The following is a 26,784-nucleotide window of genomic DNA, read 5'->3' as shown; positions in this document are numbered from 1 at the left end:
AGCAGCAGAGCTGCAGGGATTAGCAGGCAGAGAATAGTTATCTACTGAAACAAACGTCAGCTCTGTGCACAGACCATGAGTCGAAGATGTCAAAACTGGAAAAAAAAACTGGAGATAGTAAAGAGAACACATTAATATGAAAGAGAGATACAATACATATTATGCCTGTCGTTAAATTTAATCTGGCTGGTGATTCTTGACTCCAACAGTCCAAATAATCCATGTGACCCCACAAACAGACAGCGTTTATCTGCCACCTTGAGGATCGGTTTACGTCATGGTCTGCTTTTTGGAATGGTGTAAACTCCCTTTTAAAGTGACACTGAGGATATACTAACATTAAGTTGCAATGATTGTATATTTTATTTTGAAAACTCAGGTTAATTGACTAAGCTATAACTATCACTATTCCAGTCATTTCACAGATAAACCTAGTAAACTCCGTGGACCGTGTGAGGGTGTGCGAAATTGTGGTCATTATTGATGTAGGGATTTTTTGCTAAGCATGCAACAAATTTGGAATGAGCTGCACTATTCGCGCTGCTTTATTTTGAAAGAGCAACAGTCAGGAGTGGAACGAATGTGGGCGTTTTTACGTCCCGCGTCATTGTGTTTGCGTACTGAGGGTTGCGCGCGGGAGCTTTGGTTATCAAACGGCGGAGCTTGTGTGGAAACAAGAATTTGCAGGAGAGTAACGTTTGTCAGTTCTGTTGGACCATAAGCACGCCCGCACGGCAGTTGATTACAATATACAGGTAAGACCTAAGCATTAACTTGTGCTGAACTTGTCACCTGGCCGTTCAGTAGCGTTGCCATCTTGTTTGCGGGTAACTAACGCTAGCTCCACGATTGAAATGAAGCTGAAACAACGCCAGTGCTAACAAGCTAAGAGCTTTGGTAAATGTGTTAGAATACCGAGAGTTTAAATAAAACTGATTCACAACAGAGGGTACAGTTGGCTTTGTTTTGTTGTTTGTTACGTTATCAGCTAATGTTTTTTAACATTTGTCTGTTCCTGGGGTTTGTTCGAAGTAGCCTAATTTTGCAAAGTGTCTCCTGACGCTATGTGAGAAAGCAAAGTTAAGGAATTTTGAGCAAACTCCTGTCATTCGTTTACTGTTGTTTACTTTGCTCTTACATGATCAAAGTTTTCTTTCTCTCAGGCAAATAGACTACTGAGCTTCCTCTTCCTCTCTGTGAAACAGATTTACATACTCAGGCCATGGCTATGAGGAGCGAGGCCAGGGTGGAGGCAGAGGTAGAGGAGGAAGAAAACTACGGACCACAGCCTTTGTGCAGACTGGAGGTATATAGTCTGAGTATTGTTTGTTCCTCTTGACCACTTTCTTACAACCACTGATTTCTGTCTGGAGGAACAAGATATCATTTATAATCATGGATACTCCACAAGCCCTTCCTTTAGCAGATCTTCAGCCATTTTAGTATAACTATGTTTGAAATTAATGGGAAGTGGGCTAACCTTTTCACTTTTTAGCCCTTATTTAATCCATGAAGCTGGTCGGCGACTCTCTGCAGGCTCAGAATTGTAGTGAACTGGCAGACTGTCTTTCACCCAGCTTAAAGTTTGCATGGTGCCTGTACCTGTATTGGTTCTCTCTGGCCACTCTGGCTTCCTCTCCCATGACTCTAAATTGCCAGTAGGTGTGAATGGTTGTTTGTCTTTATACGTTAGCCTGTCTGTGATAGACTGGTGCCTAATGTCAGCTGGGATTGGCTCGAGCCTTTCGCGACCTTCAGAGGATAAGCAGTATAGATGATGGATGGATGGATAAAAATGGCCTGAGATGGTATTAAAAGTTCAAAAGTTTTGGATTAATAATGTGTTAAATCTGCTCTGCTGGCTGCTACAGGCGGTAAAGTTACTGGTAAAATGTTTCTGTATGTGATTGCAGCTGTCAGGAGTTGTTCTACACCTCTAAACCAAAAGTGACAGTGGATTGTCCTGCAGGAATCTGTTCAATTTGTTTTTTGTGGCGTTTCACTTGACAGCATCAGACCTGCAATAAACACTCACTAGTTCTGCTACAGTAGGTAGAAGCTCATCAGCTCAGAACAGGCAAGTGCTTGATCTTGGTAAAAAATTGAATTAACATAAGAGAATGAATTAATTTTAGTTGCCAATCCATCCATTCATTTTCTGTTGCTGAACCAGATCTAGGTCATATTTATTTAATTAATTAAATCATTAAGAATTATTATTAGATTTTTCCTTGGAAGTCCTGTAATAATGTGATATTGTAATAATTTCAGGCTATATTGTCCCAACTTGTTTTCCATCAAACTTTACATTTACCTTGTGAATTTACATGTAGCTGTCTCTCATTCCAATTTCTCCCATTGCAGCAAAGTGGAATCAGTGCCAGTGACATCAAGAAGCTGGAGGATGCAGGTTTCCATACCATTGAAGCAGTGGCTTATGCACCTAAGAAGGAGCTGCTCAACATCAAGGGCATCAGTGAGGCTAAAGCTGACAAAATTCTAGTAAGGAATGGCAGGCTTCTTACTCAGCATTTAATTGAATCAAGCAGTTTATATTTACTGGGAGCTGTCAATACAGTGTCTGGACCATTTGTTTGACTTGGACTTTGAGTTTGTTTTTATGCAGCATTTGTACAGGTTTTTGGATGTGCTCAACACTCTGATACACTTGGTGTGCTTGTCTGGATTAACACACCACTAGTTTAGTTGTGCTATTACTATGCCATGCAATAGATATATCTACAACCTTACCAGGCATATAGAGTTTCCAGACAAAGGTACGCTTGAGATGGGATTTTTATTTATTATCTTTTCATTTTTGACGTCCATTTTTTACTCTTGCCAGGCTGAAGCTGCCAAACTGGTGCCTATGGGCTTCACCACAGCCACTGGAGTTCCACCAGAGGAGAGCAGAAATCATCCAGATCTCTACAGGCTCCAAGGAACTCGACAAACTACTACAAGGTCTGTCCATCTATCATAACATTCACACTGATTGTCTGTGTCAGTTTGTGGAAAAACACCACCAGGTACAGACTGGTACAAACACTGTTCCAAGGTCCTGTTTTAAAATGTACATTAAACCAAAGTGAACACTGTAATTATAGATGAGACTATGCTCATTTGATTCCTGTTTCCCCTACAGGTGGGATTGAGACAGGCTCCATCACAGAGATGTTTGGAGAATTTCGGACAGGGAAGACCCAGCTGTGCCACACACTAGCTGTCACCTGTCAGGTACAATCCAGACTGATTCCAGAAAGAGCTATCATTGTGCTCTTATAGCAACATGTACGAATGTGACTGAATGTGATAGAAAAATCCAATCATTAAATGTGTGTGGTTCTTACTGTATACACAGTATAAAGTACTTAAAAATTCAAACCAACTTGTTACTATCCTCAGAGTATTGAACTGTTCTTTATGTCCACAGTTGCCCATTGATCAGGGGGGTGGAGAAGGTAAAGCCATGTATATTGACACAGAGGGTACCTTCAGACCAGAGAGACTCCTAGCTGTAGCTGAAAGGTGAGTCAGGACCTCGTCAGTTGATGGAACCATCATCAGGATGACTCTGATGAAGGCCACAAGCTGAAACCTGTTGGTCTGACATTGAAGTTGTTCTTTATACTTTATACTTCAAGTGTTGCTGGAGTTTTGACACCTTCAGCAAATAAACCGTGAAAGGGCATGAATGTTGAAATGAATGCCTGATGTTTGTTGTGACTTCTGTCTCTGTCATCAGGTATGGGCTGGTAGGCAGCGATGTTCTAGACAACGTGGCCTACGCCCGAGCCTTCAACACAGACCATCAGACCCAGCTGCTGTATCAAGCCTCTGCTATGATGGCTGAGTCCAGGTCAGTCAGCACAAAATGTTGTTGCTGTCGGAGTATTAACTTATTACGTGCTGATAAGGCTGATTAAGCATCCAAAGTTTGCAAATGACTATTAACACTACATGAGTAATCATGAAGTTTCCAACAAATAAGGTCAGTATTGACATGGTTGTTGAAAGCCTTAGAATATGATTCTGGACCAAGTTGGTTACTAACTTAACTACATTACCCACAAGTCATTTTTACCCTTTGCTGATGGATATTACTTTTAAGCCCTGAATGCAGAGTTGTTGGGCAATAAGTAGAAATGATGATGTGCTGGGAGCAAGTACGTGATGCTGGAAAGGAGCAGTGTCATCACTCTCCTGTCTTTTGCTGATATACAATACAAAGACTTATAGACAGTTAAATGTGACAGGGCCTCCCATATGCTAATCTTTGTATTTAAAAACTGAATTAAAGCAATGACTCAGCATTCGTCAAGTCTTCTGAGTAGGATCTTGAGATTTCATTTATTAATGGGCTTTTGATTTGGAGTTACTATGGCACACACAGTTAGGTCCAAATAATTGGACAATGACACAATTTTTTGAATTTTGCCAAACATTGTGTCTGAAACAAAGCCACCAAGATGTGATTTAAAATGACAAAAATTGTGTCATTGTCCAAATACTTATGGACTCAACTGTATGTCCCAAATCAACATATTTTTTTAAATCTATTTTTAAATTCGTTTTTATAACAAGTGTAAGCCAAAGTACATCAAACATAATAAATAAGTAGCCAAAACAAATAAAACAAATACAAAAATTGAGCAGCATTTTATAATTAATCTTTTCTGATCATGAAAATAACTAGAAAAGACGAGACAAAAGAGCATTTCCACATCAGACCCTATTTGAAGCTTAGTTTGTGTAGAAATAATATAATAATAATAATTCTGTGTATATGTAGCCACTGCATCCCTAATGGTACAGCTGCTGTAGCATTAACCACTATGCATTTCTGTGTATTTTTGTATCTGCCTCTTGTGACATCTCGGTATGAATGTGCAGGATCCTGGTCCTGGTGTGCATCCCTGCAGCTAACACACACACATTCTCTCTCCCCCTGCATGTCAGGTATGCTCTTCTCATAGTGGACAGTGCCACTGCTCTGTATAGAACAGACTACTCAGGTAGAGGAGAGCTGTCAGCCAGACAGGGACACCTGGGACGTTTCCTGCGCATGCTGCTCAGGCTGGCAGATGAGGTAGGCAGCTGGACTGAGTGGAGGTGTATTCACTGTCTAATGTAACTTTTGCAACTTACAGTCAATCTACAGATTCCGCATTTGTAATGTTATCCCAGGATGTTTCAAACTAAGTTGTCTGTAGCATGGGTATTTTTGTCTGATCTGTCGCAACAGTTTGGCGTTGCCGTGGTGATAACCAACCAAGTGGTAGCACAGGTGGACGGGGCAGCCATGTTCTCTGCAGATCCCAAGAAACCAATTGGTGGCAACATTCTGGCTCATGCCTCCACCACACGGTGAGTGATACAGTACTAAGATCTGATCCTGACCAGTCTGATGCTGGATGAGACATTTTTCCAATGAATCTTTGATTCTTCTCCACCATCCATCACTGGTCTCTCCAAGCAGGTAATACTATAACTAGCCAAAGTAGTGGAAAATCTGATTAATGCTTGATTAAAAGCCTTTTTGAAACATTTAATGTCAATGTTAACATTTTTCTGCTGACACAGGCACAGTTTTATCTCTTGATGGAAAAACAACACTGTGCTTTTTATTTTTAATTTAAGATAATCTTCTGTCTTCAAGAGACATTTTCGTTTGTCATGTTTATTTAATCTAAAGTTGCGGTTGACTGTGTGAGAGTCCAGACTGTTTTTTTAATTAATATTTTTATGATTTTAAAGTTTAACAACAACAACAACAAAATGTACAAAGTAAAAAAGCAGGCCACTGTAGCAGGATACATTTCTTGGCCAGAAATAAAAGAAGAATTAATAGTGATCTGGTATCCGTATCAAAAAGATTTTTGGACATTGATCCTCCCAAGAAATGAAGTTGGCAGGGTAGTCCACTTCTTCAAATCATTTGTAATTTGTAATTTTTTAATTAGTGGGATATGGTTTGTTTAAAATAAGTCATTTAAATCAGGAGTGAGAAAAATAAAGAAGTATCTGAGACCCCTTTCTGATATCTGAAAAGGAGTTGATATGGACAGATTTTGAGAAATTAATTAATTTTATAACCTGATGAAACGCAGCTATGCAGTTCAGAACTGCTGGAACTGATTTTTTAGGATTCCTTAAATACAGAAGAACATCATCTGCAAATAAAGAAATAACAGGATTTTGAATAAGAGATGATAAGGGACAGCTTTGTCTGCAACAAAATTTTGAACCCAAACCATATTTTTCCAGGGCTGTAAACGTTCCACTCTGTTGAAAACCTGTAAATTCGAACTTCTTAAGGATCCAGAAGGGGGTTCCTCAGGGATCTGTTCTCAGACCACTTATTATTTGCACATTTGTAAAACATTCAAAATGTGTGCTGCATTAGGCTGGGCTACTCTGTGTTGTTTTTTTGCCAATAATTATCTTGGCACCAGATGTTCTCTCATTACTCCTTGTTTTAAGTATTTGGATCAGTTGCAACTATTTCCAATCAAATTAAGTGCACGTTTTTATCATGTGTAACTTTATTGTTTAAACAGTGGACAAAAGCTGCTTCATCATGGCGACTGAGCAACAGACGTTACCTAACTTTGCTAGCTAATATGCTAGTTGTTAGTTTGCTGATATGCTGATGGCTGCAGCGTTTCAACGCTCTCAAATAATCATCTTTTTTTTTTTTTTTTTAATCTGTCCTTTTCTTGCAGTCTATACCTGAGGAAAGGTCGTGGAGAGACGAGAATCTGTAAAATCTACGACTCACCCTGCTTGCCAGAGGCAGAGGCCATGTTCGCCATTAACGCTGATGGAGTGGGTGATGCCAAGGACTGAGCAAAAAGCAGCAGGATGGGGGCAGATGTACTGTCACACCAGCTGACTTGTTTCTGGGTCTAGAATGTTGAATGTGCAACCTTCACCCGTACTACTGTCTTCACATGAAGCCTCACACTGATGAGCTGATGGGATTTTGAGTTGGCTTCTGGCCACGTGGTGCTCGGTGATGCAACAGCAAGATGAAAAGTTTTGTTTTCTGCACTCAACAAAGGAAAAATAAACTAGTATTTTCTTGTAATTACTCATAATTACAAGATCTGCTACACCATTATGAGGTACTACTTAACTACTAATTAAGAGTAAGTATCCCCATAATTGCAAAAAACTTAATTAAAAAAGACTTATTTCATAATAACAAAAAAATTATAAACATGACTTTTGTTACATAATTACCAGAAAGTTCTCTGTGATCTCCTGAGATAATGAGCTATGATCAGAGAAAAAGTCTCCAATTTCTTTTCTTTGCTGAATGCAGTGCACTTGTGCAGTTTCATTAATGGAATGGTAACAAAAGAAAAGCTAATGTAAAATCTATTTTAAATAGTTAATATTTTCTGATAATTTTGTCTTTGGAGTTTCTGTTGAGTGGTATCTTTTTGTTTTTGATGTCACAGTGAAGCATCTTTTGAGAATACAATTTAAACACATTATTTTGCAATGAACACATTGCACAAGATATATTCACATTTCTATAAAAGTAATGCTTTCATTTCTCACCAGCTGTTTCTGTTAGATCTGTTCTGTCTTTACCAGAACCTTCTGTATGTATGCTTCATAGCTATATTAAATTTCTGTTACTATTAAGTTCACGTGTCAGCTGTATACATATTGTTGGATTGGTTACAATGTATATTAACTAAGGAAAGGTGGTGTAAGGGTTTGGTTGTTAAACATGTTCAAACTACAAATTCACAAGACATAAATGCAAAAAAAAGAATTTTATTAAATGTAATCAATGTGTTAGCTAAGTGCATGTTATCTTTTCATTGAGGGTCAGAATATTGTGGAAATTACATACTCATTTATCATGACATCCACTGTTACCTGAAAGCAGTGAGTGCAAACATAACTTCAACAGAGTAAATATAAGAAAATAGAAAATGCAAAGTGCCATTTAAGTGACGTTAGATCACAAACTTATAACCTGATCTAATATTGCAGCTTCACTTTCATTTCAGGAAATAATAGAAATGTAAAAACACTCAAAGGAAAATTGGGATTCAAAAATATTAGGATACTTTTCACAGCCACAGCCAAGCAGAAGGCTTCATACAGGCTCAGTTTACTGACTGCTGCTAAGATTCAAACTGCACAAGGTCCAGTACAGTTGCTTTACACTACACTGTCTATTGGTGGTTCATTAAGTGATAAAGAGCGTAACTGAAAAAGCCAATCAAGTTTTATAACAAGTGTTCTGATCAAAATACTACAGTGCTATCACTGCATCTACATAAAGTGTCATTCATCTCCATAAAACACATCTGATAAAGAGCAAATGGTCAGTATTAGAGTCAAGGGTGTACAATATAAATAAGAACACTAACGTTTAATCTGTTAATAGAAAAGTTCATTAGATTTATTTATTGTAGTAATTCCCAAAATTCCTCCTTCCCTTAAAGCTTTGAAAACATCCCTGAACAAACACTGCTTCCAGATCATTTTCTCTACTGCATTTATAGTCTCTGGACACATAAAAGCAAAACCATCTGCATGACTTTATATTACTGAAGGAAAGTGTGAAAATATGTTTATTTTGTTGTTTTTTTGGTTGTTGTTTTTTTGTCATTGGGGTGAACGGATGCTGTTGCATTCAGCTGATGGTTTGGAAGAATAAAACTAAAATGTTTTTAAATCACTGATTTTCAGTTAAAAAGGCAAATAGTTGAAATTAACATTACAGATAACCATATACACCACAATCTATATTACTTGCTGATATCCACTCAATTAAGCCATTATAAAGTTTGCAGAAAATAAATAAACATCAATAAAGTTCACAGTGACAGCATAACAAAGATATCCACCAATGAAGAGAAAAGAAAATTAGTGTGCACTTTTTACAGCACATCTGATTGGCTAGTCAGGATGCCAATTTGTGATCAGTGCTATCAACTGAGTGGCTCCATTTGCTTGGACCTCAATAGAAATGAAGTGGTCAGATTTTTCTGTCAGTTAAGACCCGAAGCTGAGCCTCCAGTTCAGATGTTTCTTCATCCTTGGAAAAGAAGAAAAGGAAAATAAACAGAAATTGTGCTGCGTGCTTTACTTTGTGTAGTCTGATTAGTCAAAACTACATTATTGTTTCATTCTGTATATTCTGACCAAAATCTTGAGTAGCTCCAAGTCACATCTAAGAAATTCATTATTGCCATTCTTTGTAATCTGTAGCACTGAGCTCTGTACATGGCTTTCAACTTTCAAAGCTATAAACAGAAATATTTCAAGAGAAGGTGAAGTGTGTTCTTACATCATCACTGTTGGTGGACATCTTCAGAGCCAGCTCAGTCCAGTTTGTGGCCTCAGAGATGTTTCCCAGCTCCTTGTGACACTACGAGCCAAACAACATGACGATTAGTTTTATAGTTTTTACAGTCACAACACAGTGACGATGTCACAGTGAGGATAAAGCTAGAAAACACACCCTGATAGGTTAGCCTTGGAAATTATTATAATTCATTGATTATTGCTTGCCTTTAACCCTTTTAACCCTCTGCTGTTTTTGCTCAGTTTTCACTCTTTTAGTTTTGTTTTTTTTTGCCTAAATGTCCAAATATTATATATACAAATACATAAAATATATATGAAATTTCTATATATGAATAAACAGGTGAGAGTGTTTGTGTCCCAAAGATATGAGAAACATATTGATAGGTTACTGATCCTTAGTAATGTCAGAAATGTACAGATAGTGGAGAATGTAAAAACTAACATTCATGGTTTAGTTCATCCTGTTCTTGTCCTTTTTCTTCTTTGTGATAAAACATAGTTTTCAGCTACAGTTCCCATCATGCTTTGGCCATACAAATAAAAACAAAAAAAGTCCATGACTTACATGTAGCTTCATTCTCTCTCTCACTGTCTCTGTCTCCATCACTATGGATCATATCCATGTACATGTACTAACTCAATATCCCTTCCATAGCGTGGATTGTTGGTCTCTCTCTGTAACACTATTTGAAGAGTATGTCTAGACCTGCTCTATATGAAAGTGCCTTGAGATGACTTTTGTTGTGATTTGGCTATAGAATAACTGATTGATTTGATTCATTCAAGCACAGTTTTTTAGCTTGTATTTGTCTACAGTCACAATTTGATTATGAAAAGCCATGCTACAGCAGCACTATAACAATGAATGCAAACAACAATCACCTGGATTGACTGGTACTGAGGAAAATGTCTGAATCAGATGACTGAGTTTTCTAAGATTTCTAAGTGCATGTATATGAATGTTACTGACAGAAGTCACACAGACTCCATCAGTGTGAGTATGAGTTCTGTGTGTTCAGAATTCACTGAATTGACTCTATGTTGGTGCATAGGTGAATGGTGCCAGTTTTGATACAAATTGTGTCAGTCATGTTCAGGTGGTCAGCACTACAAAGTGTATTTATCACACAATGAAGTGTTCCAACAAACCTGTGTCTGCAGTCATTCCACTGTATTATCTATGTCATGATTCTACAGGATGAGTGGAGCTGATTGTTTACCTTTGCGATGTAAAGTCTCACTGTCTTGGAGAAACCTGGACTGAGTTCTTCTGCCTGGAGGTTCATGCAATACACAAGACAAAGATTGAACAGAATTATTCTGGTTTACAATCATATGCTCATGTGGAATATTACTACGAAATGAAAAATGCCAATTAACAGTGAAGATCTATTAAACATTATGTCAACTTCACCTTTGCATTGTGGGTGATTGAGTATTTTAAGACAAGTACCATGTCACTGCAACATTCCTGGTTTAATTTACCACAGCATTCTGAGACATGGCATCCCATCTGGTTTACACTTCATCATTTGTTTTTCAACAGGGCAATGACCCCAACACATTTCCAGGCTATGTCAGGGTCTATCTGACCAAGAAGGAGAGTGATGGAGTGCTGCTAGGTCTGGTCACCAACAAAATGTGGTGTGGTTCTTTAGTGGTGGGAACATGATTCAGCCTCATTTCAAACTACAAGGCATACTTTGTAAGTCTGAGCTAAAAAGGCTGTTATAGCCAACTGCTTTGCACACTAGTTTGCAATGAGTGGAGTTGACAGCTGCTAGCTGGAGAGGGAATCGAGGTCTGACCTGGACTAACGATGAAGTATGTCGCCTTCTTTATGTATGGGCAGATACATGCTTCTTAATGACCATCTTCCTGTTTTACTTTTACATTCTGGCCCATATACATCTGACCAATGAGAAGAGTGAACATTCTCACTGGCTTTCCATGATGCATTTTTGTTTACTTTTTTCAGAAAATTGCAACAAGTTAACAACTCATCCACTGACTTGGACCAGAGCAGACAAATATAAGTCTGAAAACACCCTTAGACAGAAGCTGTGGAAGTCTGTGGACCTCTACCTTGAGGAAGTTCTCAAGGGCATCGTGCAGTGTGGAAGAGGGGGGGCTCTGGTAAAGGGCAGCGGCCGCCTTCTTCTCCAACCAGTCCAGAGTGGCTACCTGCAGAGACACAGAAAAACCACTGAGGCACTTTGACTTAAATGTGGTTGCCTTTAATTGGCAGTATTTACATTTGGATAATGGGATGATGAAATTTCCATCTGATAGGACCAGAGTCAACAATACCAGCAGCCCCTTTTTCTCACCTCATAGCACCATCTGCCAAGCAGGTAGAAACACATGGGGTCATCATCTCTGAGGGCAATAGCACGGTCCAGATGCTCCTGGGTGGATAAAGGGATATCAGTCATGTTCTCTAACACTTTATAACTCTAAAGACTACAAATAAACCCCAGACTAACTGGGATCACCCCAGCCCATTCCTGGTAGCAACGCCAGTTCACCAAAGCTGGCCAGCATCCAACCGGTGTAGAAGAGGGTCATGAACGACAGTCAGTTAACCAATCTATTCAGACAGCCTCCCCCAATACAGGTTAAACCTGCATCACTGGCTCAGTGTGAATGGGCTTTAAGTGTGCCTGCACTACCTTCAGTATGTGGCTGCTCTTCAGTTTGCCATGCATGCTCTCATGCTGGGAGGTAAGTCCTGTCAGCACAGCAAACCTGCAGCCAAAAGCATAGATTAATTGTGAAATCAAAATATAACCAAATGGTCACTCGTGGTTGAAACCCAAAACGTTAAGTAAAAGTTCAGTGAATCCTGGTGTTTTTACCATCTTACCATTTGTGACACTCGGCATTAAGGCCGTTCTTCTTCAGGGCCAGTTCTGCCTCCTCGCGACCTGCAACACCAGCTTACATTTAATCCCAAAAACTGTTGTGGATGAAAACTGTAGGATATTTCTCTCTAGTAGGAAAACTGTGATCTAGCAGGGTCTGCACGCAGTTAGCACTTTCAGATGTGTTCTTTATTCTTTTTTTCACCAATTAGGTTTTGCAAAAATGCAAATGAGTAACAATTTATTTTATTTAGGCTTCTTTGATGAGCATCTTTTTTTTCCTTTCATATAATGCTCTGTTTGAGTAAACAGTTAATAATCATTATATCCAGGGTGTGTGTGTGTGTGTGTGTGTGTGCTCATAACCTTGTTGCGCATAGGTCTTTTTCTCCTGTTTGTCCTCAGTGGATTCGTACATATCACTATAAGCCCGAGCCAGTCGCCACAGAAACTCCCTGCTCTCCCCATACTGCAAAGACAGAATCCGAAAACTGTCAGTCACTGTTCAGGGTAATTTATTATTTAGCACATCTTACTGTAATCTGATTCATTTTCCCACAAGTCATGAAAATCATGTTTGAACTTTGAACATCCTGGTTACTGAGTGCTGAAACTGTGGTTTAAGTAGAAATGTACACATTGTAAACACTATGAGAGTTTTTGTTGTAGTTTCCATTTTGATACAGCTATGGATTTTATCAAATCAACTGTTCATCAGACTGCACAGAAAAATCAATACAAATGCCCAAGTTCCCAAGTTGCTTCCTTCTGATCAACAGTTCACAAAGCTAAAGATATTCAGTTTATATGAAACAGAAAAAAGGCAGTAAAATCGGAGATGGTTTAACCAGCAAATGTGTGAGTGATTTGAATTGTCAATTAATTTTCAATTATTGCTGAAAATATCAGACTTACTACAGATTATTATTATTGTCATCGTCTTGACCATTATTATTATTATTCAAAGTTTCAGGACTACTTTACATTTATGTAACCAGTGAACAACAGTTACAGTCCAGTTACTCACCTCTGCTCTGTTGCCCAGCAGTAGTTGAAAGCCCTCTGCCTTTAAACTGGCATCTCCTGTGTGGAGGATGTCACTCTGAGCCAGGAGGAGAGCCAGCTCCCCACTGGGGACCTCAGTCACCAGCTGCAGCCTCCCCTCATCATCTTCCTCCTCATCCTCCTCCACCTCCTCTTCCTGAGAGTCTTCCTGGCGGAGGGTGAGGACTGTGGCACAGCTCCTGTCTTCTTCTTCCTCAGACTCCTGCTCAGGCTCCTGCTCACCCTCCTCTCTGTCTGTGTCACGGTCTGTGTAGTCTGACTCAGCATAGGCTGTGGAGTACCTGGGACATACATGTAGGATCATCTGTTATTAGTATTCATTTATTCAAGAGCCCACACTTGGAATTTCACATGACAGTATAATGAATAATTTCGTTTAGAGTTTAAAGGGTTAATTCACCCAAATAGAAATAAAATATGTTTCTAACTTATCTCTAGTTGTGTCTCTCCAGGGAGATAGTTTTTCCTTTATTTGTCCAGGTTCTGAAATACTTTTGTAGAAGCATAATGCTGCATAGTGCTGTGTTGGTCAATCAAATGTATGCAAAACAGATGATAAAATGATTATCACTATGTTAATTTTCCAGAGCAGTAACTTCCTTCACAGACAAAGTGCTCTCGGCATCTGATAAACTTTCAAACATGGATCTATTACTCAAACCAGCTTTCCTGGACATTATCTCCTCTGTACCTAAAACAACATACCCCACACAGTGCTATTTTCATTCTGAACCCTCAATGGGATTGAATGTGAATGTCATAGCAATGGCACTATTTAATCCTCTACTTTTCTCAAACGAATTAGCTGATTAAGCTTATTTCAAAGCCTATCAAAAAGGCCCATAAGTTGAAACAATCTGGATCTCAGCCTGACCTGGTCCTGCACAGAGCACCACTGAACTCACACACCATTGCTCAAGGTCTGTTTTTCAAAGCCCCCACAAACCAAAGACCATAACACCATCAACACTTCAATGCTGCACTCGCCAGTATTTTCAGTGGCAATGGATCAACTGACTATGAAGGAGCAAAAGGATACTGAATAACAAACAAACAATGCAGCTTTAAAAATACTAGTTATCAATCATATACACTCTGTCCTACCATTAGTGTAATATGAGGGTGATACCAGAAAAACAGGATCAAGGATACGCCAAAACAAAAATAAGTGAACACAGTGCTTTTTAACACCACCAAAGCATAACATACCCTCCCTCGCTGGTTTCTTCATATGTACTGGCCATGCCCTGGCTGGCAGTGAAATAGATGGAGCTGGAGCTGGCGGAGTCAGTGCGGTCTCTGTGGATGACGTGACGGCGGCGACGTACCCGCTGACTGTCCTCCACTCCTTTTCTGAATGTGGAGGGAGAGGAACACAAATGCACATTACCAGTCAAATGATCCCCAACAACCTCCATGTGGGGACCCAGCCCCACTTGGAAGGATTACTGTGATGTTTCATCCCTTTACTATAACGAATGAATGTGAAGTAATTTATGTGTAATAATCCACTTTTTTATTGCCAGTGTGAGAATGGATTGTTAACTTAGCTTATATATAACAGCCTATGGACTGCTTTCTATGTAAAGGACTCTGGATGAATTTTCCAGGAAAATCCAAAGAATGTGACATTTATGCTCTTCTTCTTGGAGTGCCTCAATGCCTCTCTTTTCTGCTCCCCTACAGCACCAACATTGCGCAACATCACCTAATTTTAGTTTAAAATGGAGTCCACTAACATCAACAAGCAACGAGCTCCCAGCACAACACAGACTCCAACACAAACAACATTAGGAGGGCATTTGTTTTGGTGGGAACCTTTGTTTGGTGTTGGGGAATGAAACAGACTTGAGCTGGCTTCACATATCTCCACACTCCTTTTTAGCACCATGCCATTTTTGAAGAGTCAAACATAACCTGTAGCCTCAAATAAGGTTTACAGTCAAACTATAATAACAGTGTGACTTAAATACCTCATCAACTGACATGATGCGGTCAGTCCCATGCAGTCTCATGTATATCAAGTCACTGTTTTGGCCAAGGCCCAGAATGGTGGTTTGTGCATACCTATGGAGTGCGAGCATACACGGGAGCTCTAGCTACTGGATGCTGACTGCAGTTCACTCAAGTGCAATCAGTGTTAATAATGTTAATCAATCATTTTCAGAATGTTACACATAGAACATTTAAAGATACATCATATCTACACTCATTTGAATAGTCTAAATTACAGGGGAAGGTCTTTTTCTGAGTGACACATTTTGAATCTTTGGAGATCATAGGAACAAGGTACTCTGTAAAGTAAACCACTGTGCATATGAACCGTGTTTTGTCAACATAATATAATTTAGTTATGAGAATACTCTTTGGTAACACACTTGTAAGAGGTTCAGTAGAGCAGCACAGTGTTGCAGTGATGACAGTTTGACGAACAGATATGAACCTCTTTTCAGACTCATTTGGTGGCAATCTTCCGTTTAAATGTACTGACTGAACTATCACATTGACGTTAGAAGTCCCTGAAAGTTTGGTATTTACAAAACATGTTCTCCCCACTGCAACAAACACTGTGACATGCTCTTGACAAACAAGTAAGACTATGTGACCAAAAGTTTGTGGACAGACCTATGGACATACTTTTGTTTGTGTCAGTTGTGTGTGTTTGTCTCTTTCCTGTTGACAAAATGACAATACCCCTGTGCACAAAGCCAGCTCCATAAAGAAGTGGGTTTCCCAGTTTTGTGTGACGTCTTATCAGATAGCTGACCTCGACTCCACCCAAAACCTCTGCACTGTCACATCACAGCAAGAGGGTTCTGGGTTTTAACCCTGGGCTTTTCTGTGTGGAGTTTGCATGTTCTCCCTGTGCCTGCATGGGCTCTCTCCAGGTTCAGCTTCCTCCCACAGTCCAAAGACATGCAGGTTAATTGGTGACACTAAATTACCTGTAGGTGTGAATGTGAGTGTGAATGGTTGTCTCTACGTGTCAGCCCTGCGATAGACTGGCGATGTGTCCAGGGTGTACCCTGCCTCTCGCCTAATGTCAGCTGGGACTGGCTCCCGCCCCCCCTCCTTCCACGATCTTTAAGGATCACTCACTTGACATCCTGGATGATTTGTAGGGCGATGTCCTGCAGACCACCCCTCAGCTCAGCCACTTCTGAGCGCAGTGAGGCCACACAGTTTAGAACCTGATCCAGCTGGTTCCTGAGCTCTAGTTGCTGCTCTGGAGACAGGCCCTGCACCACTGCCTCCACTGCTGCCAGGGCCTCCTGCTGGGCCTCTGCCTCTGGAGGAAACAGGGAGACATGTTAGACATGTTTGGAGTTGTTTACACTTTAGTCTGTCTTGTACCCCATCCCCACATGCATCCCCACCCCACCCCACCCCACTGAGTCCACTGATCGGTGTGTACTGGCTATTTGGATGACATGAGGCTTCAACTTTGTGAGCCAACTACCTACCTACCTGCTACTTGCAAGGCTAGGTGTTAGATCATGTGCACTGCTACATGAGTGACAGGCAAAGGCAAGGCTAATGGCATGCTGACCACAGGCTTGTTTATCTCATTTATTTCTATTCAGTTTAATTTTTCACAATAAATATTTTGGGCTCGCAATGTTTTTAATTACAGTAATTTCTCATTTTAAATATTATAAAACCACAGAATCCTGCTTACAAAAAAGCTTATTTTAAACCTCAAAACAAACATAAAGTACTTTCGATAGAAGCCATTACGCAGTTAGAACCAAGCATATCTCTCTCTCGTTTGTGCAAGGCAGAGCTGAGCCAACCCACCCTGAGCATCCAGCGTCTCCCTTAACAGTGATGCTTCCTCCGCCCGCGTCAAACAGCCGGGGAGCTGGACGGGTCCCCAGCACCAGTCTGTGGGATCTTCTTTTACTGACCTCCCTGTAAATTATGAAGGCAATCAAGCCCAAGCCAGCTGTAGCTCCGACAGCAAGCCCGATTAACCCGTTCCTGCCGAGCGGCGTGGTCATCTCTCCACACTCCAGACGCAGCTTGTTTTCAACTAACGTTAACGTCAGTTACTTGCAGATTCCTCTTTCACAAGTCTCCCACCATGACTACCTGTACTGAGTCTCAGCATGCCACCAACATGACTGCAGCTTCTTAACGTTACTGAGTTTACCAGAGAAAATAGGCTTGATAGGGTGCACGCTCACTGCTAGCACGTTAGCCTAATGTCATTAGCCTTTCACTGTTATAGCGTCCACTGGCTAATAGCAGACCAACGCCTGACGCAAATGTTAAAATGTTCCTTTGGGTACTAACTTAAATATTTCGACGACACGTTTTAAAGCTAAACGAGTCGATTTATAGCATACTACAGTGTGCAATTATTCTCGACTGGCAGCAATGATGCTAGGAAGATATGTAACGTAGCTACTTCTCATCAGCATCACCTATGTCAACGACGCTAGTGCATGGGAAAATAACTTCCGGTTTCAACTTACAAAATAAAACGTCTTGGCAAGCTAGCTGCAACGTAGGGAAACCAATCTCCGAGGAATATACAAATTATACAGTCCAACCCAGACCCTAAGTATTTAGATGTTTACTCATTTTCAGTAGGTTTACTTCAATATTGAAAGAACTGTGTAAGATATACAGCCCTTTTAACACATTGTGTCCAAAGTCTAGGGGTTCAAAAGTAACTGGACAGATATATGAAGCAATCTTTTCCGCAAATCTTTTGCGGTTAATGATTGCCGGAAGTCTTCGAGTCATAGACACCCAGTTTAAATGAAACCACGCCCATATGGCGAAAGTAAATTCATCAAATTCTATGCCCAAATCGCCAAAATACTGCAGACGTCATACTTATGTCATATGGAACTGCCTAAGTGCGGTTTCCATAAGACAGGCAGCAGCAGTCATTTGATCGAGGTTTGCGTTATACGGAAATAGGCGTGGTTTTATCTAAAGTGGGTTGGAACATCGGCTTTCCAACCCAAATTTAGATTAGACCACGCCCACTTCATTGTACCTGAGTTCTCAATGGAATGGGCGTGGTTTCATTAAACAGATAAAAAAAAGTCGTTTTTCCGACCCGCATTAGATGAAACCACGCCCACTTCCACATAACGAAAGCCTCGATGAAATGGGCGTATACAGAGGGGCGTGGTTTTTATCTAAAGTGGGTTGGAACATCCTTCTTTTCAACCCAGTTTCAATCAGACCACGCCCACTTCCGTATACACAAATCCTCTATGGAAATGGGCGTGGCCCATCTTCACGGGATCGAAAAACGACGTTCGGCGTGGTTTCACCAAGCAGGTTGGAAAAACAATGTTCCAACTATAGTCTGTATATAAAGATGGACGTAGTTTTGAGTATTTCTCGAGTTTGGAAATTGGCCTTCACCATCTGGATATTTTTGCAAGTAACCATATTTGGATAAGAGCAGGGGGAGGTGCAAGGGGCGAATCTGACGGGGAGCATGAGGACAGTGTACGCGCCCACCGACACCGGCAACCTGACAGCACCGGATTCACAGCTTCACTATGCTAAGTCGCTAACCAAGCTAGCGTCCATAATTGAAGGTAAATTGTATCGCTAAGTGTTAAAAATGTCACTGTAGTTGTAGTTATATTGTTTAAGTTTAAGTATACATTACCTAACTCATTGACATGAAGATCATCCTCTGTCTCCACCCAGAGCTGCAGGTCAAGGGTGGTGACAATCCAGGGAACACTGACAAGACCTGCAGGTTTGTGAACAGTGTTATGGCCACATACATTTATATTCATTCTTTAAGTGGTAGTCTTGTACATCTCGCTGTAAGCTATGTATTATTTTTCATTTCCTCTGTAAATTGTACTTGTTACTGGGATTCAACTTTATCTTGATCCACAGCTGTATTTTATTTATTTATTTTTTTAAGTTACAATTAACTGTAAATTGTGCACTACATTGTTTAGTTCATCCATGTATTATATTCATTATACATCTGTCTGGTATTCCTGAATTAATGTACTTCTCAACCTGCAATAAAGGTATTAATGAAGATCAAATGACGGATATTAGTTTGTTCTGTCCCCATATGTACTGATCCATTTTAATGACACTGAAAACACAGATTCACCAAAGTGTCCTGTTAGAAAAAACAGGTAACAGTGAAATGTTATTAATGAAACATGCACTCAGTACCATTACCACAGTAAGTTTATTTAAAATTCAATATAACAAACACAAATTACAAATCACAAAGGTGGGTCCTGAATGCGCTTCTAGCTGACTTCATTTTACGTTTTATAAATTCTGTTTTTAAAAATGTTGCTTTATCATCTAAAAAACAAAGTCAAAGGCAAGAAATTCAACCTGTGATGACAGACAGAAAATAAAAACTTCTTAAAAGTTGGTCAGAGGAAGCTAAACTGGAGGTGGTTTTCTGGCATCATGTGAGAACTAAGAATGTTACTGATGCAGTCTCCTGTCTCCAAGGCCCGATGAATGGCATCAAATATACCATGAGTTTGCTCCTCTGTTGGTACCAGTCAGTCAGTTTTTACAGTGTGGATACCTTTGAATTACAGTAAAAGACAAACACTTTAGTTAAGACACTGGTGGATCACAATGAATCACATACATGAGCCAGCTGTCAGGCGTATAAATGTCTGCTTCATTTGAGGACTATCATGTACTTTCAGCATTAACTTATCAAACTCCTACAGAGCAAATGTTTTACTACACAGTGTAAAAAAACAGTTTTAATTTTGTTGTGATATGATCATTTTGTGTGTGAAAACTGAATGACCATACCAACAGAAGGAGCAACCTCATGGTGCCATGTATGTGATGATGGAACCCGGAAGTGAGTGGACGCTGGCACGACTTTCTGCTGCTGCTCGCCGTAACATTATCGCATCACATCGTTTTTGTGTGTGAGCGGGCGCAACATTAGCCTACCTGCTGGAACACTGCACCTGCTGTCCACCTCTTACTGTCCACCTGCAGGCATTATGTGGACCAGCAAGTTTTATACCTGGTCTGCACTCATCTGGATCTTCCTGTGGTTCTGCCATCAGCCTGTGGCTGGGCTTTTTTGGTATACAGCCGCTGAGCTTCACCTGCCTGAACCTCCACCATCAGTGCTGCACCATCACCCTCCCTCGTCGGAGATACATCCATCATGGGTCCCACAGGAATTTTCATTATGACAGCTCCAAAACAATAAAATCCTTCTGGTCCATCTCTCGTCGCCCTCACAGAAACACAACAACGGCCGGGCTGTTGACCACCAAGCATTAGCCAACTTGGTCAAGTCGGCGAATGCCTCTACCAAACATGACACCAACACTGTCAACTTCGGTCTGCTTAACATCCGCTCACTCAGGAGCAAGGGACATCTCATCCAGGATCTCCTGACAATGGTTGGGGTGGAGGTCTCACGATAATTTACCGATGATAGGATGGAAAGTTTTACCAGTACCTGTGCCTGGCTTCAACTCATTTGAATGTACTGTGTTTAAGCTGCCTGGACCTACTCCCACCATCGTTGCTACAGTCTCCCGCCCCCTAAGCCTCACAGTGACTTTTTAAATGACTTTGCCACTCTACTCACTCATCTGTCCACTCTCTGAAGGGATTTCAACATACACCTGGACAACAGTAATCTGCCTCTCCCCAGAGACTTACATCATCCACAGCTTTGGATTCCATCAATTTGTAGACTTCCTGACACACTCAAAGGGACATACTCTGGATTCACCCCCTTCAACCTCACATCTGCCAAACTCCATGTAAAAGACCATTTCCTCCTTTCATTCAATATCGCACTCTGCCTCACAGCAATCAAATCAGCACGCCTCATTGCATTTCAGAATTTGAAGGACATTAACATAGATACTCTCTGCTCCAATATTGACAATATCCTGATCCCAGACTATCTCTCCACCCCTGATGACCTCATAACTCACTACAATAATGGTCTAAACAGCATCCTCAACTCTCTTGCCCCAGTGAAAACAAGGTCTATTTCCTTCACATCAACTTCTCCCTGGTATACTCCTGAACTCTGATCAATGAAAGTGAAAGGTCATCAACTTGAGCGGCTCCATAAAAAAACTGGTCTTACTGGTCTATGTTACAATACAAGGATACTAATTGCTAAAACCAAATCAAACTTTTACTCTGGTCTTATCAGCTCTAATGAAGGAAACACCAAGTCACTGTTTGTACTGCTTAACAAAATTCTCCATCCTCCTGACTCCCTACCCCCCCATCTGTACTCAACTGACTCTGTAATGATGTTCTTTAACGAAAAAATCTGCAATATTCACCAGCACCTGCACTCAGACTCTCTGCAACCTTCTCCACCTGAATCTCTCCCACACTGCCAGCCCTATTCTTTTTTTCAACTCCCAGAGGTAAATCCAAGCCCTCCACATGCCAGCTTGATCCCCTCCAAATCCTGCCTTTTCTCCCATCTTCCCCTCATTTCTACTATCATTCATTCTTCACTCACCACTGGAATTGTTCCTTCCACTACTCAAAACTGCAGTCATCACCCCAATACTCAAAAAACCTGGCTCAGATCCCAACAACTACAATAACCTTCGCCCCATCTCGAACTTACATTTCATCTCCCAACTACACCTGCATTTAACTTCAAATAGCCTCTATGAACCTTTCCAGTCTGGCTTCTGCTCCCAACATAGTACAGAAACCGCCCTCATAAAAATCACCAATAATCTCCTCATTGCAGCTGACACCGGTTTACTCTCCATCCTCATCCTCCTTGACTCTCTACTGGCATCACTCACACCCCCCTCGATTGGTTTTGCTCTTATCTATCACGCCGCACTCAATTCAAACAACTAAGATACTTCAAATCTGACCCCTCCTCAGTCACTACAGGTGTGCCCCAGGGCTCTGTCCTGGGGCCCCTTCTCTTATCACTTACCTTCTCCCCCTTGGCAATATCTTCTGTAAATTCAACATCCATTTCCACTGCTTCGCAGATGACACCCAGCTCTATCTCTCTAGCAAGCCGAACTCCACTTTCCCACCTTCCTCCCTCACCTCCTGTTTATTGGAAATAAAATCCTGGTTCACCTCCAACTTTCTAAAATTAAACAGCAATAAAACTGAGATCCTTTTAGTTGGCACCAAATCCACTCTATTGAAAGTTGACGGCTTCTCCCTCACTATCAACAGTTTCTCTGTTTCGCCTTTCCCTCAAGTTAAGAGTCTGTGTGTCATCCTCGACAGCACATCATTCCAATCTCATATTAATAACATCACCTGGTCTGCATACTTCCATCTACGCAACATTAATCGACTCCGCCCCTTCCTTACCCCTCATGCTGCTTTCCATCCTTGTCCACAGCCTCGTCACCTCCTGCATCAATTACTGCAACTCTCTCCTCTTTGGCCTCCCTCACAAGTCCCTCCATAAGCTTCAACTGGTCCAGACTCGGTTCCTGTTTTCAAATCCAGACTCAAAACCCATCTGTTTAAGATCGCCTATTCACTTTAACCATCCAACTGAAACTTCACCGCCCTACATTTCTTTTATATGTTGATTTCATCCATCGTTGTTTTATTGATTATTGTATATTGAACAGCTTTATTGATTATTGTATATGCACAGTGTCCTTGAGTATTCAGAAAGGTGCATGTAAATTATTAATATTCAGCCACAATCACAAAATAGTATGTAAAAGTTTTACTCATTTTTGACTGGTCTTAGGCCTTTAGAGGCTCCAGATTACCTGTTGCAGTTAGTTTATAATAATGTGGTTAATTGCTAATGCAACACTAAAGCAAAATTAAAAACTGGTAAGGGCTATAAGGTGTCTCTTTACTCCCTACCAAATCTATAATCTAAATCTATTTTATAAATCTACACACATATATATATATATAATCTATCTTATAAAAAGGACCCTGTGGTGACAGTTAATACTTCTGTTGACATTTAGCTTACATTGTGCATATTCTTAAACAAATCTGTGGTTAGTCAAAATGTCTAAACTGACATGGAGCCAGGTAGTATTCTGGTGTTTTTGTTTTCTGGAGCTCAAAGTGTGTTGGGGGATTACAAATGTGTGATGCCTCAATATGACACAGAGTTCCACCACCATTTATCTATGTCTTACTTACTGATAGGCATACCTTCTAATGTCTGCAATGTAATGACATTTAATGTAAAAAAAAAAAAAAGTCAATAACTAGACCCCTATTTTCTCTTTCTTAGAGTCTAAAATGCTAAGGTTAAGGTTACATTAGAATCAGAATGCATAGTAAGTAAATGTGTTGCCTGTGTGACCACTGTCAGGTTGGAATACAGAGATAACTATTCATGTCATGGCTATCAAAATAAATAAATAAAAACACTTGACAGTAACTGCTCCAGATTCAATATTGTGTCTTTGTTAATAAATTTCAGTGGGCTTGCTTATACTGAATGTCAGTTTATGAGGACACAGATACTTACCTCACTCATACCATTCTTTCCTCTGGTGCCACCCACAGGACAGCAGGGACAAATAAACCCAATACATTTTTCTTTATCAACAATGTCAGCTCTTCTTTTTGGTCATTATTTTGTTTCTCCTTTTGGCAAAGTGTTCATTCCTATTTAGAGAATTTAAGTGTGGAAAGCTCTAAAACATACTGGGGAGGCTACATCTCCAATAATGCCTGGGAATTTCTGTGAGCCTCTGCTGAGCCATGTTTCCCCTGTGAACTTGATCTAGATATGCGAGGTAGACAATGGGTGAATATGAGTCAGTCTGTTTGTTTCTTTTTCCTACTACTGAAGCATCCCAAGAATGCATACAACAGAGAGAACATTGTCATTCATGGAGAGGTGAAATTGGCATGACAGACACCTGCAGGGAGGAGGTGAAGGTGCCTCAGAAAGCCAGGACATGCTACAAAGCTGATTTTCTGGCTCCAAAGACTCAATTCAACACCTGGTCTAACAGAGGACTGTCTCAGCAAGTCTATATGAATCTTCATGTTCTTGATATTCAGAATCAAAATCCTTTATTAATCCCATGTGAGAAATTGTTGCATTGCAGTGCTTCACATGTACAGATAAAGAAGAATAAAATGATACAACAATAAAACAAAAATAGTGATAAAACCCCATCTTCAAAATATAAAGAAATAAAGAGATATACCCCTTCAAAATGGACACTATATACATTGATAATATTTACAGACATTTACATTGAATTGTGCAGATGAAATTATTTGCAGAATATATATAATATGAGATTATTGCACATTTGTGGGGGAAAACTGTCCAAGGATCAATCAGTATTATATTTCTTGTAACCAAAGTAATAGCTGAAATAGTTGCTGTGATTAGCTCTCAGGTGGCCGTGTATAGTTCTTACAAATAAGAATCAGTCAAATGTTTGGCTAAAGCAAGGCAAATCTCAACAGTGTGAGGGTAAAGGGTTAGTACTGTTCTTGTTTGAATTAACTGCTTTCCAAAAAATTTGCAGGGTTTGAATATGAATCTGTAATTAAGCCTAAATAATAACTGAATTTGAAGTTGTCTAAATTTTGATTTCCAGTATATCAAGAGACCTGGCTCTGTTCCTTTCTTTAATTCGAACTGATGATTCATATGAGAACCAAAGTGTTTTGTTCTAAGCTTTTTGAATGGTGTGTGTTTATAAATGGATAAGAAAAAGGTTTTTGTAAAAAGTGCCATATCAACATCTGGTATTTCATCTGGTAAGCATAAGATAAAAAAGACCTCAAAATGTCATCAAAATGCCTCATGTTTCTCTTGATAATGCTATGAGATTTTATCTTCTTTACCCTAGACTTTAAGGTTTCTCTGACAATGAAATAAATCTAAGAACAAAATCAGTATAGTATTTTATTGGCAAATAAAATGTTAGATATCAATTTACAAATATTAGGTAAATCATTATAGAAATTAAAATTAACATGGGCCCTAAACCTGACCCTTGTGGATCATCAGTTTGGTAGCTAATATTATATTTAGAGTTATTCTAATGTCTGCAGGTGAATACACAATATATTACAGTTGAATATGGCATAATCCGTTGTTCTCACAATAAAGTCCTTACAGATCAGAATTTTTATCCTATCCCTTATTTCACTTTTTTTTCACTCTCCTGGCAATGGTGGCTCCTGCTTATCCGAGTCTATGGTTCTCACTAAAACAGCAATAAATTAAAAAAATCTCTCCAAAAGTGTTGGTCTTGCAAGTATTCCACTAACTTTTCCCCCATGAACCCCATAAGACCCCATGACATAATGCATTGTTCTCCTCAGGATTATTTGGTGATCAATAGCACTAGTTGCCATATGAAGCAAGAAATTGTTAATCTGATTACATTTTGAAAATAACCACATTATTCTTGTTTGCTTAGATCCAGTGAAGCTAAGGACTCATAGTAATAAAATGAGTCTGATGGATAATTGTTTTGAAAGAATCATAAGATTGAAGAGTGAAAATAGCCTCTAATGAAACTCAGACCACATGGTTTGGATTCAGTTTTCATTCTCAATAACACATTCCTCTGAGTGAACTCTCTCCATATCAATGGAAACATCTCCCATCACTTCCTCTCTTTTGCCATCTAATGAACAAACAGAAACGCAGCTTTGATTTTCCCTTTTTGGGTCTATTGGAATTGTCTGTGACTTAATTTTGACATTCATGCTGAGTGGGAGATCTCTGGTTAGGTCAAATGTAATTGATTAATCACTCTTAAGTTGAGCTAAGTTAAACAAAGGTGTGAGTGGTTTTCCCATGAGGTATGCTGTCAGACCAGTTAGTGTATTAACAGAAATGTAGGACTTGGCTGCTCCCAAACAGGAAATGCTTGCATGTGTAAGTGACCTGACCAGCTGCTACCTGTTACCATTCACCCACTGGTAGGTCTCAATCAATCTATTAAACCCAGTATGTACAGTATGGTCCAAGTTGTCCTGCCGACAAGAATACTGTAGACTTTCTGAAAACCACTGCATCTCCCTCTCTCTCTCTCTGTCCTCAGAGAGTCCCAGCCTCCTCCTTGTTTCTCTCTGTGCTTTTGTGTTCGTTTTCTTGTGTGAATGATGTGCTTGGTTTTTCCTCAAGTGTGTTTGTGTAGTCTGTTTTCCCTCCTGTCTTCATGGTGGAGAGGAGGTCAGGTCCTGTTGGTGGCACCTGTCAGTTGCTCTATGTCCTCCCAGATCATATTCTTTACTAATGTTTACAGTCTATAATGTTGTAATCCTGATTCTCCTACTGTAGATCTACTATGTTGTTACATTCTGTAAACACAACATCTGTTTCCTGTCTGTTCGTACTGGAGGAGGGATCCCCCTCAGGTGCTCTTCCTGAGGTTTCTTCCATTTTTTCTGTTTTTTGGGGGGGTTTCCTTGATTTCCTTGAGAGTCTAAGGACAGAGGGGGTCATATGCTGTAAAGTCCCTTGAGGAAAATTGACCTTTCTTGACCAGCTGTTTGTGATGTGCACTGTACCAAGTGGGACTGTGGGAGGGAGGAAGCA

At 40.0% G+C, this 26,784-nt stretch overlaps 3 protein-coding genes across 3 annotated transcripts in view; 1 reads left to right on the top strand and 2 right to left on the bottom strand.

Moving 5' to 3' along the window:
* Positions 1–26,784, bottom strand: part of LOC108899331 (gap junction beta-7 protein-like) — a 494,318-nt gene that overhangs the window by 41,942 nt on the left and 425,592 nt on the right. The gene's annotated exons all lie outside the window — the stretch shown is intronic.
* rad51 (RAD51 recombinase) lies at positions 588–7,656 on the top strand. Its single transcript, XM_018699738.2, is given in 11 exon segments — positions 588–755; positions 1,206–1,306; positions 2,365–2,502; positions 2,846–2,890; positions 2,892–2,964; positions 3,146–3,237; positions 3,434–3,528; positions 3,746–3,859; positions 4,960–5,089; positions 5,246–5,367; positions 6,726–7,656. Coding segments are annotated over 10 exon segments (1,017 nt in total). The 5' UTR covers positions 588–755; positions 1,206–1,222; the 3' UTR covers positions 6,850–7,656.
* On the bottom strand, positions 7,776–17,743 carry rmdn3 (regulator of microtubule dynamics 3). The gene is given in 13 exon segments (XM_018699736.2): positions 7,776–9,067; positions 9,320–9,400; positions 10,560–10,613; positions 11,425–11,523; positions 11,670–11,747; positions 12,012–12,087; positions 12,206–12,266; positions 12,570–12,672; positions 13,231–13,549; positions 14,478–14,621; positions 16,368–16,557; positions 17,067–17,112; positions 17,114–17,743. Coding segments are annotated over 13 exon segments (1,467 nt in total). The 5' UTR covers positions 17,270–17,743; the 3' UTR covers positions 7,776–9,007.

The sequence above is a fragment of the Lates calcarifer genome, linkage group LG7_1 (assembly GCF_001640805.2).
Source record: "Lates calcarifer isolate ASB-BC8 linkage group LG7_1, TLL_Latcal_v3, whole genome shotgun sequence".
NCBI classification, from domain to species: Eukaryota; Metazoa; Chordata; class Actinopteri; family Centropomidae; genus Lates; species Lates calcarifer.
Note: the sequence above shows the minus strand (reverse complement) of the source record. Positions and strands in the feature narration are given on the sequence as shown.